The following is an 18,097-nucleotide window of genomic DNA, read 5'->3' on the forward strand; positions in this document are numbered from 1 at the left end:
AAGAAGGGCTGTCACCCTCTGTATTCACGCAACTCAGAAAACCCCTGCATGTGGCTACAGTAATTTTTTTTTTACCTAAGCTACAGTGGCATGCCTTCAAAGTGAACAGGGTCAGAAGAACTTACAGTGTGTGGCTGGATGGTGAGTGAAGTTGCCGCGCTGGTAAGAACTTCGTTGGTACAGTAACCTCCAAGGCTTTGAAGAAACCCGCGCGCTTAAGCTTCATGAACGGAGAAGATGAGAACAGCAGAGGTGATGGTTTCGTTCTTTGGAAGGTCAGATAAAGAAGAAGGAAATTTGAGAATTTTTTTAATGATAAGGTGGCCCGTGCGTGGGATGACCACCCCCTTTTATACAAGGAAAGGATCACGTGTAAAAGGCTCTTGGGAGACCCTCCACTCGAAATGTGAAACGACGGCTGGACAGTAGGCTAGGCCATTTAATGCGGTTCTCGTAGAGTGTACCGTCGCCACCTACGGCGTTCCACGTATCAGACGCCTGCGAAAAGAATGGAATGCGAAGGGTTGTGGGGGAAGTCTAGAAGCCCCTATTGTGGTCTCCTGTGTCTGACATCATAGACCACGAGCAGGAGCTTGGGGGCAGATGTACGCCCTGGTTTTCCCACGGGCTGTTTAGCAGGGGAGCCTCGGACTAAACCTGATTTAGTCCGAGGTTCCCACAGGCCGGAGGCTCTATTTCCAGGACGGGCCCTTGTCAGCTCGAGGGGGTCCTGTTTCCAGCTCGCATTTGTTGCCCCAGGAGCTGAGAATGACATCCGAAGGCCACGGACGGAGAAGCTCGGGTTATGAACTGCTCCGGTAGCGAGCTTCTCAGGAAGCTCCGACCGTATGGGAAGTCAACACGCAAGATAAATGTGCATATTCCTGCCATCACGTGTCCGATATCCCCCTGACTTCTCGGACACGTAGCAGGAACGTGCGTATTCAGACACCCACAGACGGGTTGGGCCGTGCGGCCCATTATCTCCTTCCATACTGATTAGACCACACTTGTGTGTTAGGTTTAGGAATTAATCATGAATGTCACAGATTTGATATGACAAATGGTAAGGTCACGGGATGACCTCCCTACCAACTTCCAGGTGCCCTCTCCTATAAATAAGGAGACCTTGGGAGTTGATAGGGGTTGGAAAAAATAGTCTTTGAAGAACTATATACTTTGTAAACCAAATACCCAGAGAATATCAATAATATTGACTAGTGGAGTAGAGGGATTTTAACCTTCGAACCACTTAAAAACGTGTCTTGAGTCATCTAGTTCTTTCTCAAAGATTTCATATCTGTGACGGTTCTACTTTTAGTACTAATCTCTTTCTCTTCTTCTCTTAATTATCTGTTGCCGAAGAAGCGCGTCAACACCTTCTTTGTACCACTTGTTGTAACGTCCTGCTAATTAGGGTCCGTTACCAAGTACATTTAAAACCAGTGCTGGACTTGCTAAACAAGTTATGTGGACTAAATATGTGATTAAGTCATTAAAGGTTTAGGTATTTAAAATTTTGGCGAAGTCATAAACATTTCATGAAACCCAAAAATATGTTCTTTACACGGGATCCCAAAGACACAATTGAAAAGTTGGTTACAATATCAAAGTTACATAATAAGCCGACCTAGGCGGCAAAATTTGGGTTCAACCCTAGTTTCCTCGAGTGTCTCGACCGTGGTGGTCGAGCGGACTGCATATGTACATGTCACTGCTATCGCCCTCCGACTCATGGCTAGTTAAGCTTTTCTTTACCTTTACCTGCACCACAAAGCACCCGTGAGCCAAAAGACTCAGTAAGAAAACATATTAAGCAATTCACAGAGTAATACATATGTCAAACAGTAATAACTGAATCTGGCCTACACGTTATACAAATTGGCAATCGTAAAGTTGCACAAGTGCGTGTCGCACTTCCTTTTAATTCATTTGGCAACCGAGCCAGTCAAGTGCGCGTCACACTCTCTTTCCATTTGTTTGGCATCCGAGCCAGCCAAGTGCGTGTTGCACTCCCAAGGTGGCCTAGCCATGGTGGCTCGCACTCCACGTGCATAATGACAATCTCAGCTCATAAGCTAAGTCCTATTATATTTTAATATAATGTTTGATAATATTATATTTTAATATAATGTTTGATTAAATAAGTGTTACAAAAAGTTATTATTTAATCTAGTGGGGGAATGTTATATTATTTCATATAATATAATATTAGATTAAATAATGTGACAAAATGTGATTTTTCACACAAATGTGATTTGTCACACCTTGTAACATATTATTGAGAGTCACAAAATTGGACACATGTGTGTGTCCAAATGTGACATATTTTGGAGTTACAAAATCAGTTACAAATTTGTAACTCCCAAATATTACCCAATAATGTGTATATTATATGTTACACATTTGAGATTGGATTTCATAAAGCATTTTTGAGAAATGGCTGATAGAGATATGATTTTCACTCCCATATTGTGTATGGAAGTTACAAAATCAAGTGGGAATAAATTGGAACGTTTTGGAAAAAAAACTGAAAAAATTTGTTGCTGAAATTCACTGAGCACCGCGGCACCTGGAACAAGCGCCGCGGCCCTAATGGCTGACAGCTTCTATAATTTTGGTTTTTTGTCCAACTTTGAACGATTCCAACAGCTAAGTAACTCCCAAATCTGTATTTTAATTCCATAAAACACCCAATTAATCATTGGTAACAGCCATGGGGGTTGGTGGAATTTGAAATTCAAAGGGTGTCTCTAAACTCTATAAATAGGAGCCTAATGCTCACTTATAAGACACACCATTTTTTCATCCACAAAGCACTTGGCTGAAAAATACACCAAAAGGCTTGATAATTCCAGAGAGCTATTTCTTAGAGAGATCCCTTAGTGCTTAGAGAATAGGGGGAAATAAGCTTTTGGACAAAGGTCTTGAACCTTGTTCAAGTTGGTGATCCCCACTACTCTACACTTTGGTTGTGTGAGAGTTTGTTTGTGTTTTTCATTCTTGTGTTCTTCTTATTTACTTGTATTGTTATAGTACTGAGTTTGTAATCTTCTTCTTCTACATATTTCTATTTACTTGTATTTTGAGCAATTGAGTTGTAATGGTTATTTAATCAATATTATCTTGTCCATTGTATTTTTTGCATAGAGTTGTAATTTTGGTTTTTCCACTTTTCCATTGAGCAATAAAATAATATTCTCTAACAATCAAAAGCTTAGTTTTCTCTTTGTTTCAATGGAAGGGGAGACCATCAAGATCATGAACCAAGACCTAGTGAGGTTGGATAGGTTTGATGGATCCAATTTCACTAGGTGGCAAGACAAGGTGAAATTCCTTTTGACAACACTCAAGATAGCCTACATCATTGAGTCGTCCTTGGCACCTCTTGCCGAGCCATCCGACAAAGACACTCCCGAGGAGGTGGAGAAAAGAAGGAAGAGAGAAGAGGACAACCTTCTTTGTAGGGGTCATATCCTTAATGCCCTATCCGATAGGCTATATGATCTCTATACCAATATCAAATCTGCGAAGGAGATTTGGGATGCCTTGGAGAGTAAGTACAAGGCTGAGGAAGAAGGTACAAGAAAATTCTTAATTTCTCAATATTTTGAATTTTCTTTCATTGATGGGAAAACTCTTTTACCTCAAATTCATGAGTTACAAGTGATTGTGAACAAGTTGAAAGTTCTCAAGATTGAGCTTCTCGAGGCCTTCCAAGTTGGTGCAATAGTGGCAAAATTACCACCAACTTGGAGGAGCTATAGGAAAAGAATCCTCCATAAGAATGAGGATTACACTTTGGAAGAGATCCAAAAACACATTAGAATTGAAGAGGAATCGAGAATAAGAGACAAGGGTGTGAATGAGTCTAAAGATGAGACTTCCAAGGCCAATGCGGTTTCGCACAAGCATCCAAAGGGCAACAACAACAACAAAAGGGGTAGTGGGAACCCTTTAGGTCCAAAGAAAGATCGTGGACAATTCAAAGACGTGAGAGGTCATTGTTTTGTTTGTGGAAAACCTGGGCACTATGCTAGAGTGTGTAGGTACCGAAAGGACCCACATGAGAGAATGAGGTAAATGCTGTAGAAAAGGAAGAAAAGATCCTAGCATGATTACCATGTTTATGTGCCTTATTGGGAAAATTGTTATTTTGTAATAAAGCTTGTAATCTTGAAAGCTATCAATAAAATTAAAGTATTATTCTATGATGATTCTTTATTTTGCTATGAGACATTTGTGTGAGACATTAACAAAGTTTCAAAATGAACTTGTTAAAATAATAGGTAAGTGTGTAGACCTATTATTTCATAATGTGATTATTTGTTTGAGAAATTCTCACATTACACTTGTGTTCACATTTTATTTTGTGAAATATATAAAAGAAAGCAACTAAGTGAAAGTTGCTTTCAAATAAGTGTGCCTTGCTTTAGCAAGTAAATGAATCAAGATAAACATTGAGGTTTTTTATGTTGATCTATTGAGTGTTTATCATGAAGCTTAAGGACTCATGATGAACTTTGAGAATCATAGGCATAGATTTATCTTGGAGGATAAATGACTTATTAGAAATGAAGAGATTTATATTTTAAAGTGATATTTGATTATCACTATGTGAGAAATGTGGGGGTGATGCTCCAAAGTTAATCAATTTATTTTGTTGTTAATCAATTGATTAATTTGGTCATCCTATCAAATAGGTGATTTGGAATTCCACATTCTAAATCACATTGGCTATATGTGTATAGAATGAACAAATCTAGACATGTTTGGTGTCTAAAGTCATTGTTTGTAATATTTTGATTCAAGAAGGAATCAATTTAAACATAAAGGAGAATTTTAGAAACAAAAAGGTTTCTAGAATTAATATTCAAGGAAAATGTTTATCTTGGATATAAAACTATAAAATAGTGGGGGTGTTGACTATGGTCAAAATTACTATTTTTAAAAGGGGTAACTATTTTAATCAAACTATGGCTAGCAACAAAGTTTGAATAAAATAAAGAGAGTATTTAAAGTATGCATACATGAGAAAAGAAATGATTCAAATGGAATCATTTCTACATCTCAAGGGGTGGGACTTAGACTCCCTAAAGAGATTCACGGTTGATGGTAACCTATCTTAATACTAGTAACCAAACTAGTATTAGGTTCAATAGGTAATAACAAATCAATCAAGTGAATAGATAGTAGTACTCAAATTTTGTCCCATCTGAGATATGAGTACTAGTGTGTTACCAAAATGAGGGTTAAAACCGAAAGGTTTTTTAATAGAACTCAGTCTTGAAAAGACAAGTATTTTAGGGTAACAAAATACTATAAGAGTTATACCTATATAGACCTAAGGGTGGTGCCGCCCTTCATGAGAATTGGGAGTCATTCTCAAGAAAAGTCTATGAATGGAATGTGCACATGGCCATTAACGGTGCAAAAGTGAGACATTGAGGTCTCAAGTGAACACAGCAAAGGTGTGTGTGTTATCACCGGTTTGTTATCAAGGGATAGTGGTTCAATGCTTCGGCAACCAAAATTTCAACAAGCTTTGTGATAATTACACTAAGGTAAAATTCAAGTCGAAAGACATTTTACTTTATGCACCAATGCAAAGGTTTCTATAGAGAGTGATTATTTAATCAAGTGGGGGAATATTATATTTTAATACAATGTTTGATAATATTATATTTTAATATAATGTTTGATTAAATAAGTGTTACAAAAAGTTATTATTTAATCTAGTGGAGGAATGTTATATTATTTCATATAATATAATATTAGATTAAATAATGTGACAAAATGTGATTTGTCACACAAATGTGATTTGTCACACCTTGTAACATATTATTGAGAGTCACAAAATTGGACACATGTGTGTGTCCAAATGTGACATATTTTGGAGTTACAAAATCAGTTACAAATTTGTAACTCACAAATATTACCTAATAATGTGTATATTATATGTTACACATTTGAGATTGGATTTCATAAAGCCATATGAGAAATGGCTGATAGAGATATGATTTTAACTCCCATATTGTGTATGGAAGTTACAAAATCAAGTGGGAATAAATTGGAACGTTTTGGAAAAAAACTGAAAAAATTTGTTGCTGAAATTGACTGAGCGCCGCGGCACCTGGAACAAGCGTCGCGGCCCTAATGGCTGACAGCTTCTATAATTTCGGTTTTTTGTCCAACTTTGAACGATTCCAACAGCTAAGTAACTCCCAAATCTCTATTTTAATTCCATAAAACACCAAATTAATCATTGGTAACAGCCATGGGGGTTGGTGGAATTTGAAATTCAAAGGGTGTCTCTAAACTCTATAAATAGGAGCCTAATGCTCACTTGTAAGACACACCATTTTTTCATCCACAAAGCACTTGGCTGAAAAATACACCAAAAGACTTGATAATTCCAGAGAGCTATTTCTTAGAGAGATCCCTTAATGCTTAGAGAATAGGGGAAATAAGCTTTTGGACAAAGGTCTTGAACCTTGTTCAAGTTGGTGATCCCCACTACTCTACACTTTAGTTGTGTGAGAGTTTGTTTGTGTTTTTCATTCTTGTGTTCTTCTTATTTACTTGTATTGTTATAGTATTGAGTTTGTAATCTTCTTCTTCTACATATTTCTATTTACTTGTATTTTGAGCAATTGAGTTGTAATGGTTATTTAATCAATATTATCTTGTCCATTGTATTTTTTGCATAGAGTTGTAATTTTGGTTTTTCCACTTTTCCATTGAGCAATAAAATAATATTCTCTAACAAGTCCTACTGACCCTCGACTCATAAGTCGAGCCTCACAAGCCCCCGACTTATAAGTCCAAGCTTTAAGACCCTCGACTTATAAGACGAGTCTCTCAAAATCCATTGTGCCCTCGACTAATAAGTCGATCTCCAACTAACATCCTAATAATCCCCTGGTTTATAAACCAAGCTCTCTAGTTACAACAGACAATCACATATTTCATTTATCATACCTACATACGATTACAATGTATCATAATACAATCAAATAACACACATAGGCATAATCATAATCATGCGCATTTCAGTGTGCTTAACTGGACACTCACAAACATAATTATAAGCATGCTCATTAACAGGGCCAAAGCCTTAATCATGTCTTTATTTAACCATCGAGCCAAGCCCTAATCACATATTCATATACTGGGTGCAGTTTTCTTACCTTCGATCCAAGTGTAAGCTACTAACGACAATCCTTGAGTACGATCCCTGATCTGAGCCCTTAGCATTGACCTAGTCACAACCACAATAAGGAATTCCATCAACAACAAGTGAATAAAGGCTTTTGGACTGAGTCCTAGCCTCCAGGACATCGAATTCCACCCAACACGGAAGTGGAATCGATCCCGAGCACAAAAGGCTAAGTTCCCGAACTCAAAACCTCCTCAGGGCCAAAAACCCCCTTAAGAGTCGCGGCCCCATACTCCTATGCCGCGACCCACCTCCATCCAAAGGCTCATCCTCCCCAAACTTCAGACACGAGTCGCGGCACAACCCTTGTGGCGCCGCAACTCGCCCTTGCCACAACGCCCAACTTGGCTCCCATTTGCTCTAGAGGGCCGCGGCATACCAAGAACAGAGCCACGACCCAACCCTTCGAACCTAGAATTTTTGGGTTTTTCCCTTATCCGAACCCAACTAAACACAATCCAATTATACTCAAATCTTTCAATTTAATCCCCATAAACAATATAACTTATTTCCAGCAACAAAACCTAGCTAAATACTAGATTAAAAACTCATCAACAGTCCAAAATTTATCCCCCAACTATCAAACATGCAAATACTTAAACTTCAATCAAAACCATAGAAACATCATAAACAAATTTTGAATTTAAGCCCTTACCTCTGCTATGATAATTTCCTTGAGCTAATCTCCAAGTTTCCCAAGCTCAATCCTTCAATTTTCCAAGCTCAATTCTTCAATTCCTCAAATTTCTCAAACCACCAAGATGAAGGAGAAATAGGTACGGGAGAGAGAGAATGACTCTGGTTTCATTGCTCTGCTTTTTGTTCCCTTCAGCTAAGGAAACCTCTAGTTACTCTCTATTTAGACACAAATGACCTAAATGCCTCTAGGTCAATCCAATATCTTCAAAGCCCTCTAAGGGCAAATCTGTCAATTGCCACTTCCCGTGAACCTCAAGTATTCCTCTAAATCCCCATCACTCATAGAATAATAATCATTTAATTTCCCATTACCCGACAAATCTCGGCAATGTACTAAATTACTAAGGTACCCCTAAGCTCACCCCGAGCCGAGTATTGTACCTCGTTGTGACTTTCCGCTAACTTGCTCACCAGGATCGCCTCGCGTCGAGTAACTCAAATATATCCACATAATAATGTGGTCTCAATCACACAGATTCAAATTTATAAACATACCCTCAGCGGGTCAGATTACTAAAATGCTATTCTTATAAGAAACAAACCCACATACACATATTTAACATGCAAGCATAATTATATCATAATATAATTCACATCATAACATGCTCATACCATATTAACACAATTATTGCCTCTCGGCCCCCTAATCGAGGCACTAAACTATATTAGGGAATTTGGGATGTTACACTTGTCGTCTCCCCATTGTGGGTTTGTTCCATAATTAGGTTGGATCTAATTGTTGTATACGAGAATGTCACATTGTTAGTAGTAATAATTATTTTTTTGAAGGAAAATAATGGTTGATTTTGGTAAAATTTTTGTTTTTGAATTTTTTAAACACAAAAATAGAATTATTATTTTTTATTTTTGTTTCTTTATTTTAAAAAAATAAAAATATGTTTAGTAACTATTTTTGTTTTTTGTTTTTAAAAACAAAAAATAATAAATGTGTGATAACTTTTGTTTTTATTTTTTTGTTTAACAATACAAAATAAGGTATTGATATAAAGAAGAGAAGAAAAAAAAACGAAAATTTAAAAACGGTTTAAAAAAAATTTGAAAGTGAAAAAAATTCTATTTTTAAAATTTAATAAATTTAAATTAAAATTTAAAAAAATAATAAATGAAAATAGAATTATCAAACAAAATTTTATATTTACTTGTTAAATTTTTAATTAATTAAATAAAAAACTATTTTTTAAGTGTTAGAAAGCACCAATAATAATGGTGTTGTTTGGTAACACTATTTTTATTTAATTAATTAAAAATTTGACAATTAAACATAAAATATATTTGGCAACTCTATTTTTATTTATTATTTTTTAAATTTTAATTCAAATTTATTAAATTTTAAAAATATAATTTTTTCACTCTCAAAATTTTTTTAAACCGTTTTCAACATTTTTTTTTCTTTTTCAAATCAACACCTCATATTGTTAAACAAAAAATAAAAATAAAAGTTATTTATTACTTTTTGTTTTTAAAAACAAAAAACAAAAACAATTACTAAACAAATTTTTATTTTTTAAAAATAAACACAACAAAGAAAAATAGAATATTCAACAAAGAATAAAATCTTGCTCGCATCGCATCGCGTGCATCCCATCCCAGCAAAGCTAGCAAGAGAAACAAAAGAGGTGATAAGACGCATTTACCCCTTGTGACCGGTATTTGCGTTTTAATGAACACGTTCCCGCGCTATATGACCAGTCCCCATGTTATCACGTTTCTCCTTCTTCCTCTCTCAGAATTCAATTCAAAACATTTTTCTCTCTCTCATGCTTTTCAATCGAAACGCAAAATAATCTGCTTTACACAACATGTCGTTTTCGGATTCCGATTCCTCTTCTCATGGCGGAACCACCGAGTACAAAATCTTCCGTCAAACCAGTCGCGACAGTAAGTTTTTTTTTTTTCGTGTGTTTGGTTCCCGAGAAAATGCTAGGCATAGGTCACATGATTTAGAAACTTTCATTTTTCCAAACGTTAGAACTATGCTCCTTAAAAGCGACATTTAAAGGAATCAAGATAAAATTAAATATGTTGACAAATAGGGTCTCCTTAGATGATTAAATTTGGGATTTTGATTTCCTTTAATGATTGTAGGATTGTTACATGAAATGCTGGGATCAACGAAAACGGGGGACTCGAAAGCTTGGAAGGTCTGTTCAGATTAGTGTTATTATTCTTACCAATTTCAAGTTTTTCTGACTGAGATGTTTCATCATCAGGTACTTATTATGGATAAAGTTACCGTAAAAGTCATGTCTCATTCGTGTAAAATGGCTGATATCACGGACCAAGGAATTTCATGTAGGCATAAATATCATGTTCATTGCTTCCTCCATTTTTAATTTTTTAACAATTGCGAACAACTTTTGATGAGATTAATCGTTCAAATTCTAGAATGAGTACATTTCTCATGAAAGCATTTTAACTTATTTGGATATTTTACTGCAGTGGTGGAAGACCTTTTTCGGAGGAGGGAGCCATTGCCGTCCATGGATGCTATTTATTTCATTCAGCCTTTAAAAGAAAAGTACATTATTCTTTATAGTCATTTTCATAGTTGAATTGGACTCCTGTAAACATGAGGTGCATGGATCAGTAATTAGAAGTCATTGTATATAACAGATGCCTCTCGCCATTATAATAGGACTATCAACATAAATTAATCAGTGCTCTTCTATTTAGCTCATAATAGTTTAAGTTTGGATCACTCTAACCCTGTTTTTTGCTAGCATGCAGTGTTGTCATGTTCTTGTCTGACATGTCCGGAAGGGAGCCTTTATACAGAAAGTATGAGAATCCTTACTTTCATCACTTAAAAAAGTCCAAACCAGTAACACTTTGTTTTTGACATCCATTTTTCATTATTGGGTTTCAGAGCGTTTGTGTTTTTCAGTTCGCCTATTCCAAAAGAGTTTGTAAATCACATCAAGAGTGATACAAGTGTATTGCCCCGCATTGGCGGATTGAGAGAGGTCCAAATTTCAATTTGAGTTGTAATGATTCTCAGTATGTGTAATTCTTATTTAATTTCTCCCTAATTATGGTTTTGATCTGATCTTATGATTTATAATGTGCAGATGAATTTGGAATATTTTCCTATAGACAGTCAGGTACTTCATGATATATCTATTTCATCTTTACCTCTCCATTGTCTCATACGCAATTTGTATTCAAACCATAATATCTTGTCTTCCCCACAAGCTTAGCACGTAGATTTTTATTCAAGATATAAACTAAAATCTGATTATTAAAAAAGAGTGTCCTTAAATGAAGTTGACTATCATTTATTTCTTAAGCTTTATAAATACCATTAGAATGGGACTTTTAACTTATTCAGATATGACAAATGACTTGATCACTGACATTTTAAGTCCCACCACAGCAGGACATGTGACTAGATTTGCTCTGTTCTAGTCTGTGCTTGTTTAGGTTTTTCTTAACCATTTATTCTTTTGTTAAAAATATTATTATTACAGGCTTTTATCACTGATCATGAAAGAGCATTGGAAGATCTCTTTGGTGATGTTGAGAATTCTCGAAAATACAATTCTTGCTTGAACACAATGGCAACTCGAATCGCTACAGTTTTTGCTTCGTTGAAGGTATGAGTCCCAGACTACATTGAATAAAATTTATGTATCTAATTTGTTCTGGAAGTTCTATATTCAAACGTATGACCCTTTATTCTTTAACATCAAACTCTCACATAATTAGTGATATTTGTTAATGATACTGAAATCCATGTTTAATTTGAATCTTGTACTAGTGTACTGCATTTCGTTGCAGAATTTTCCCCCAAATTTCAAGGGTAAATTTCTTCGTTGTTGGTGCAAATGTCTTAGGAGTTTTTTTTGCATTTTGTCAGGAGCTGCCATGTGTGAGATATCGTGCTGCCAGGGAAGATGATTTGTCTACCGCTGCAAAATTGCGTGATTCTATTCCTACAAAACTTGCTTCTGCAGTTTGGAACTGTATATCGAACTATAAATCTACTGTTCCAAACTTCCCGAAAACTGAAACATGTGAACTACTTATCTTGGATAGATCTATAGATCAGGTAATTCTCTAAAATATACTAAATTTTTTCTGTGTGCTTATAGTTTTTAGTTTTGACATCGTTTTTCGGCTTGGACTTTCTGAACAGATTGCTCCTGTCATTCATGAATGGACTTATGATGCCATGTGTCATGATCTATTGGAGATGGATGGGAACAAATACGTCTTTGAGGTATATCTTCGCGATGTTTTCCTAGTTTATTTTTCTTTCTTTAATGATTCTCTACGCATTTTCTTGCTTTGTTTTGTTGTATATATGGATAACATATAATGTATATTAGGTTCCCAGTAAAACAGGTGGTCAGCCTGAGAGAAAAGAGGTTCTTCTGGAAGACCATGATGCAATCTGGCTCGAACTTCGCCATGCACACATAGCAGATGTATGTTCCGTGATATTAACTTTTAGTATTTAATGAATATATATGTCAAAAGTGTGATGCTTTATTCCACTGACTGAAACATCAGGCTAGTGAACGATTACACGACAAAATGACCAACTTCGTATCCAAGAACAAAGCTGCTCAAATCCAACAGAGTGGAAGGTTGGTTCATGTCATGCTGGTCAAATTGATATTGCCATTTGCGTTCACTGTTCAGCATTGTCTTTTCGTTTAGAGAATTGCTAAGTGGCGCCGGTCGTGTCCAACAACACATCCACAAGAAGATGTCACACTGTTAAATACAGTTATTGATGAAATTAAATATCCTGTCACACATAATTTAATTTAATAATTATTATGGATTATCGCTAAACAATTAGAAAATAACAACTTTTGTGCTGTTGGACATCCCAAATAGTAAACTCTCTTTCGTTTATGCTTTTGCCTCAGTATGAAACTATTTTTTATTTCACCTTTTTTTTTCTTCTATAATTATCTTTTAATTCAGATGTTTAGTGATTTCTTGTCGTTTTTAGCTGTGCGTACAAATCAACTATTTGCATTAACTTTGTGCAGAGATGGTAGTGAGATATCTACGCGGGACTTACAAAAGATGGTTCAAGCGTTGCCACAATACACTGAACAAGTTGAAAAGATTTCTCTTCACGTTGAGGTTCGTTTCCCTTTTACACTAAGCTTTTGCAAAAATGCCAAATGAAAGCTGAGAAATGGGTTGTGAAATGCAAGAATATGGTTCACACATATGAGCTAGATAGAAGTACAAGCAGACCCAATTAATGAATATACTTACTTGTAGCGACTATGAATAGGCAGAATGGTTAGTTCAACAGTGATTAATTTTCCTGCTGATTTCTTCCCTTTCGATTCAGATTGCTGGAAAAATTAACAAAATTATTAGGGACATGGGGCTGCGAGAACTTGGGCAACTGGAGCAGGATCTTGTTTTTGGAGATGCTGGAGCAAAGGATGTCATCAATTTTCTGAGGACAAAGCAGGTGTCGTATACGGAATCTGTGATTTATGTAAGCTACTTAGAGAAACCTCTTTTCTAGAAGTAAAAACATCACTGTTTCATGCAGAACACAACACCAGAAAACAAATTGCGACTGTTGATGATTTATGCATCAGTTTACCCGGACAAATTTGAAGGTGACAAAGCCTCTAAGCTAATGCAGGTAGGAATAGCCAACCTATCAATCCGTACAGGCTTGACATAATCTTAGCTATTGAGACGAATCTACACTTCTGTCAAACTAAGATTGAAACTTGATCATAATTTCTTATTTCTCGGATACTAGATTACTTTTTTATGTATCTCTTCTGAAACTAGTTTTGACATGTACATATTTTTCATAATTGTTCCGCTACCACGATTTGCATTAACTACTATTAACGATTTCCTTTGCTTAATCAGTTAGCCAAATTATCACGTGAGAACATGAATGTTGTAAAGAATATGCGATTGCTTGGAGGATCTTCAACCAAAAAGACATCTACTGGTGGCTTCTCACTGAAGTTCGACGGCCAGAAGGTGAGAACATGAACAGTTTTAATAATTCAAAGAAGCAGGTGAACTAGTCTTGACAGTTCAACGCTATTTTTATAATCACTATCAGAAAAACCAAGCAGCGAGAAAAGATCGCAGTGGAGAGGAAGAAACATGGCAATTATTTCGATTTTATCCCATGATAGAGGTATATAATAATTGCAGACAATATATTGTCTATTAAATCTTTTCATTTTAAACTCACTCTTACCCTGGATACTATATCTGCATCTGCAGGAGCTCATTGAAAATATTTGCAAAAGGGAATTGCCGAAGAGTGAGTATTCATGTATGAATGAACCTAGCTCGACTATTGTTGGCCAAGGCAGCAAGAAAGCAACCCAGAGTTCATCAGCACAGACAACTCAATCCACTGCTCCTCATTCAATGAGATCAAGGCGAACTGCCAATTGGGCAAAAGCAGGTCATTCTGATGATGGAAACTCAAGGTAATCCAACAGCTCTATTTGATATTATTTCATTTAACGCACCGTGTTTGTTTTTTAACATATGTACCTGAAATCTATTATGTCATCTGGCTTCAGTACTATAAGATCACTTGTTTATATTGCTGCCTTTTGTAGTGACTCAACTTTGAAGAATGCATCTACTGATTTTAAGAAGTTGGGGCAACGTATTTTCATATTTATCGTTGGTGGGGCAACTCGATCTGAGGTTTGATGCGGGGATTAATTTCTCTAAATAGTTTCCAGATATCTGCTTTGGCAATTCATAATTTTCACTGATGGGATTTTTTTTTCTTACTCTTATGATATTATCAGCTACGAGTCTGTCACAAGCTCACAGCCAAGTTGAGAAGAGAAGTAATCCTGGGTTCTTCTAGTATTGATGATCCTCCCCAGTATATTACAGTAAGAATATGAGTTCATTTTTTTACATTGGCACAGTTGGCTTCAAGTGCTTGTAAAATCTACTGACTGATTACTCGTGTGTCCCAGAAATTGAAGTTGCTGTCAGAAACAGATGTATCGCTTGATGGCCTCAGATTTTAAAATGATGTCTGATGCCATAAATACCAAGAAATATGTACTTTTGATCATCTAAAGGGCAGGTATATACTAGCACAACGAGAACAAGAAATACAGTCAAGGAATGTGACCAATAACAAAATAAGAAAAGTAGTTTCTGTTAGGAGTTATCCGATCTTGTTTCTCTTTTCCATTTTTTTAACATCTTACTACCAAATCTCTTGAACTCTATAGTAGATCAGAAAAAGGAAAAAGAATACAGTCACTGCCTCTACTATCTGCAGGCTCATTACTTAGTATGAGGATTGTTGGTTACCAGCTGCATAAACTATTAAATTGGTGATGTCTGCTGGCTCGTTTACTTGGAATGAGCTATATATATCAGAAAGGCATGAGAATTTATGCATTTTTTGTGTAGAGTGCTTTGAGATTTTTAAGGAGAATTGAATCAGGGTATTGTGTAATAAAGAAGATAGTGAATAAGCTCATTATGTTCTTGTTTATATTTCATTATGAATTTTCAGATGGTTTTGTACCGAACTAAATTTTGTAATGATTTATCAGCTGGATGTGGTTGTCCTAGAACTCATTCCAGTTCAAATATAAAAAGATATATTTTTTCTTTTCTTTTTTATTATTATTAATTTTTTTTTCGGCAATCGACTCTTTTTACCTTTCAATATCCGACTCTTGTTTCAGATATTTATTTCTTAAGAAAAAACAAAAGATTGAATTTTTAGTCTGGATTAATGTAACAATCGAGTAAAGAAAATTAAAATTTCTCAATTTTCTTTGATATTGGTAGATTATAATGACTAATGTAATATATAAACCTAGTATAATCAATCTTAATTTTTTTTCTTGAACTTTCCGAATAATTACACTAAATAGCATAAATTTCGTTGGATTAATGTAGGACCAAAACAGGAGCTGTACATATGTCAATGTAAATGTAAATTTAAGATTAAAATAGTTAACCATAATAGAGTTGAAGAAGTAATCCGCCAATTTCCTGCTCAATTTCCATCCACAATCATTATACTTCACTCAAAATCCCTTTCTCCATATTAACTTTAATGCTTAGAATGATTTAAGAATTAATAGTTTTTTATGGGATTAAAGGCTAATTAAATTAATTATATGTTGACGCGGTTCTTCGCCAACAGGTAATTAAGAAAATAAGAGAAAAAGATTAATGTTTAATAATGAACCGAAATAGATAAACGATCTTTAAATGGATTGATGACACAACTACGTTTTTAGGTGGTTCAAAGGTTAAAATCTGTAACGCCCTGGTTACCCCAGAACAGTTACGGTGAACGGTGAACCGGAAATTTGACTCGCTACCCGAGTCCTTTGGTTAAAAATGTGATATAGGTAACATTAACAGGTTAAGGTGAAAAACCAATAAAAAGGAAAGGGTACATTTCATTAAGTAAATAAACTGCTCATGAGTCTTTTAAAATGTTTACAAGTAGTTCAAGTTACAAAAATAGTTGCTACAGTTCCAAATATACAATCTCCGCTGGCCTAAGCGGCAAAAATAGGGTAAACCCCTAGTCCCTCTGAGAGCTCCTTGACCGTGGCGGTCAAGCGGCCCTGTATGTACATTACATCGCCCAAGCTCTCCACTCAAGGCTAGCCAAGCTTTTCCTTTCCTTTACCTGCACCACATAGCACCCATGAGCCAAGGCCCAGCAAGAAAACATAGCAAGACATGATATAATATCAACAACGTTCATAATAACCATTCAGGACTATCAGTCCAACAAGTAGGTGACAATAGCCAAAAGTCACAATAATGAGCATCGCTCCCTCTAGCCATGTGACGATAGGGTCACCAGGGCTTAACTGATAGGTGATTTCTTTCATAAGCTTGATCAGGACAGGTGCATGGCGATTGGTCACCAACATAACCTTCCTCACGACTCTAGAGTCGAAACTATGGACAACGTCCCTTAGCCTTGTGACAAACAGTCACCGGGGTCATATACCTTGGCTATAATCATCTGGTCGTAGACCAGGCAAGCGCTTGTAAGTTTCTCGACCCTAAGGTCGGTCTAGCATTAATGCTATAGAGCCATTCAATGCATGATTCTCGACTTTAGAGTCGGTCCCTGACTAGTCAGTGTCTCAAGCAAGTAATCAGCGTTCAATAGCATTTAAGATACAATCCATGTCCACATATATCAACCAGCATGCCTCAAATATCAAACCAAACATGCCATATATCTATACAGGGTGCAACTGTATTCTTACACTGTTTTCTTATCTCTGGTTCGAGTGAGAATATTATATGAACGACCCCTGAGAACGATCAACCTTTAAAATCCTTGACGGTCACCTGGTCATAACCAAATTATAGAATTTATTAATAAAAATGATAACCAAGGGTTCCCAAACCAAATCCCAGCCCCCGAGACATCAAATACTACCCAACCGGGTACTAGGTCCAACCCCGAGGCCTATGGTTTGAATCCCCAAGCTAAAAACCACTTTTTAGCAAAATTAGCCTTAAGGGCCGCGGCCCCCCCTCTGCTGCGCCGCGGCGCGCCTCCAGACAGAGAGGGTCCCTGCCTGCCAAACGCCAAGGGCCGCAGCGCTCCCCTGCTGCGCCGCGGCGCTCAGCCCATAATGGCTAAGTCGGCCACACGAACCAGTTTTTCTAACCCTGCGTTTTCCCTCTCAAACCAGCCTCCCAAACCATCATAAAACCTCCTCCAAACATGTAATTGAACCCCCAAATAACAACCTTAGCTCACTCACATTAAACCTCAATCAACTAACACCAAAAACTCCCTTTAATCCTCACTCCCCACACCAAAAACCATGAGTTAAAAACCAAAACGAAAAACAGGGCATGTATAAAAACCAGTGGCTAAAACTCACCTTAGAACTGATTTTGGACCTCCCACACAAGCTAAAACAAGTCTCCAATCCAGCCCTTAAGTTCCTCTAGCTTGAATTATCACCAAGAACACAAAACCATCAAAGGAGCAATGGAGAAGATGAAGCTATGGGAAGGTACGGGAATGAAGAAGCAAACCCCTGTTTTTACTATGTTTTTTCCACAGCCTTCCAATCCACTTAGTCACATATATCCTTCCAAAAAGACCAAAATACCCCTTATGTCATCTTAAGCCTCCAAAGCCACCCCAAGGGCAAAATTGGTACT

The 18,097-nt window shown here is 36.4% G+C and overlaps 1 protein-coding gene across 1 annotated transcript; it reads left to right on the forward strand.

Annotated features, from left to right (window-relative positions):
* The first annotated feature begins 10,153 nt into the window (after positions 1 to 10,153).
* LOC133793706 (protein transport Sec1a-like) lies at positions 10,154 to 15,427 on the forward strand. The gene is made up of 19 exons (XM_062231000.1): positions 10,154 to 10,231; positions 10,379 to 10,457; positions 10,667 to 10,717; positions 10,806 to 10,902; positions 11,008 to 11,040; positions 11,407 to 11,532; positions 11,796 to 11,987; positions 12,075 to 12,158; positions 12,268 to 12,366; positions 12,452 to 12,528; positions 12,943 to 13,039; positions 13,257 to 13,382; positions 13,467 to 13,562; positions 13,802 to 13,918; positions 14,004 to 14,081; positions 14,171 to 14,382; positions 14,518 to 14,608; positions 14,716 to 14,805; positions 14,893 to 15,427. Exons 1-19 carry the CDS (start codon positions 10,159 to 10,161, stop codon positions 14,944 to 14,946), a joined length of 1,872 nt encoding a protein of 623 aa, XP_062086984.1. The 5' UTR covers positions 10,154 to 10,158; the 3' UTR covers positions 14,947 to 15,427.
* The last annotated feature ends 2,670 nt before the right edge of the window (positions 15,428 to 18,097 follow it).

This window comes from Humulus lupulus, chromosome 8 (genome assembly GCF_963169125.1).
Source record: "Humulus lupulus chromosome 8, drHumLupu1.1, whole genome shotgun sequence".
NCBI classification, from domain to species: domain Eukaryota; kingdom Viridiplantae; phylum Streptophyta; class Magnoliopsida; order Rosales; family Cannabaceae; genus Humulus; species Humulus lupulus.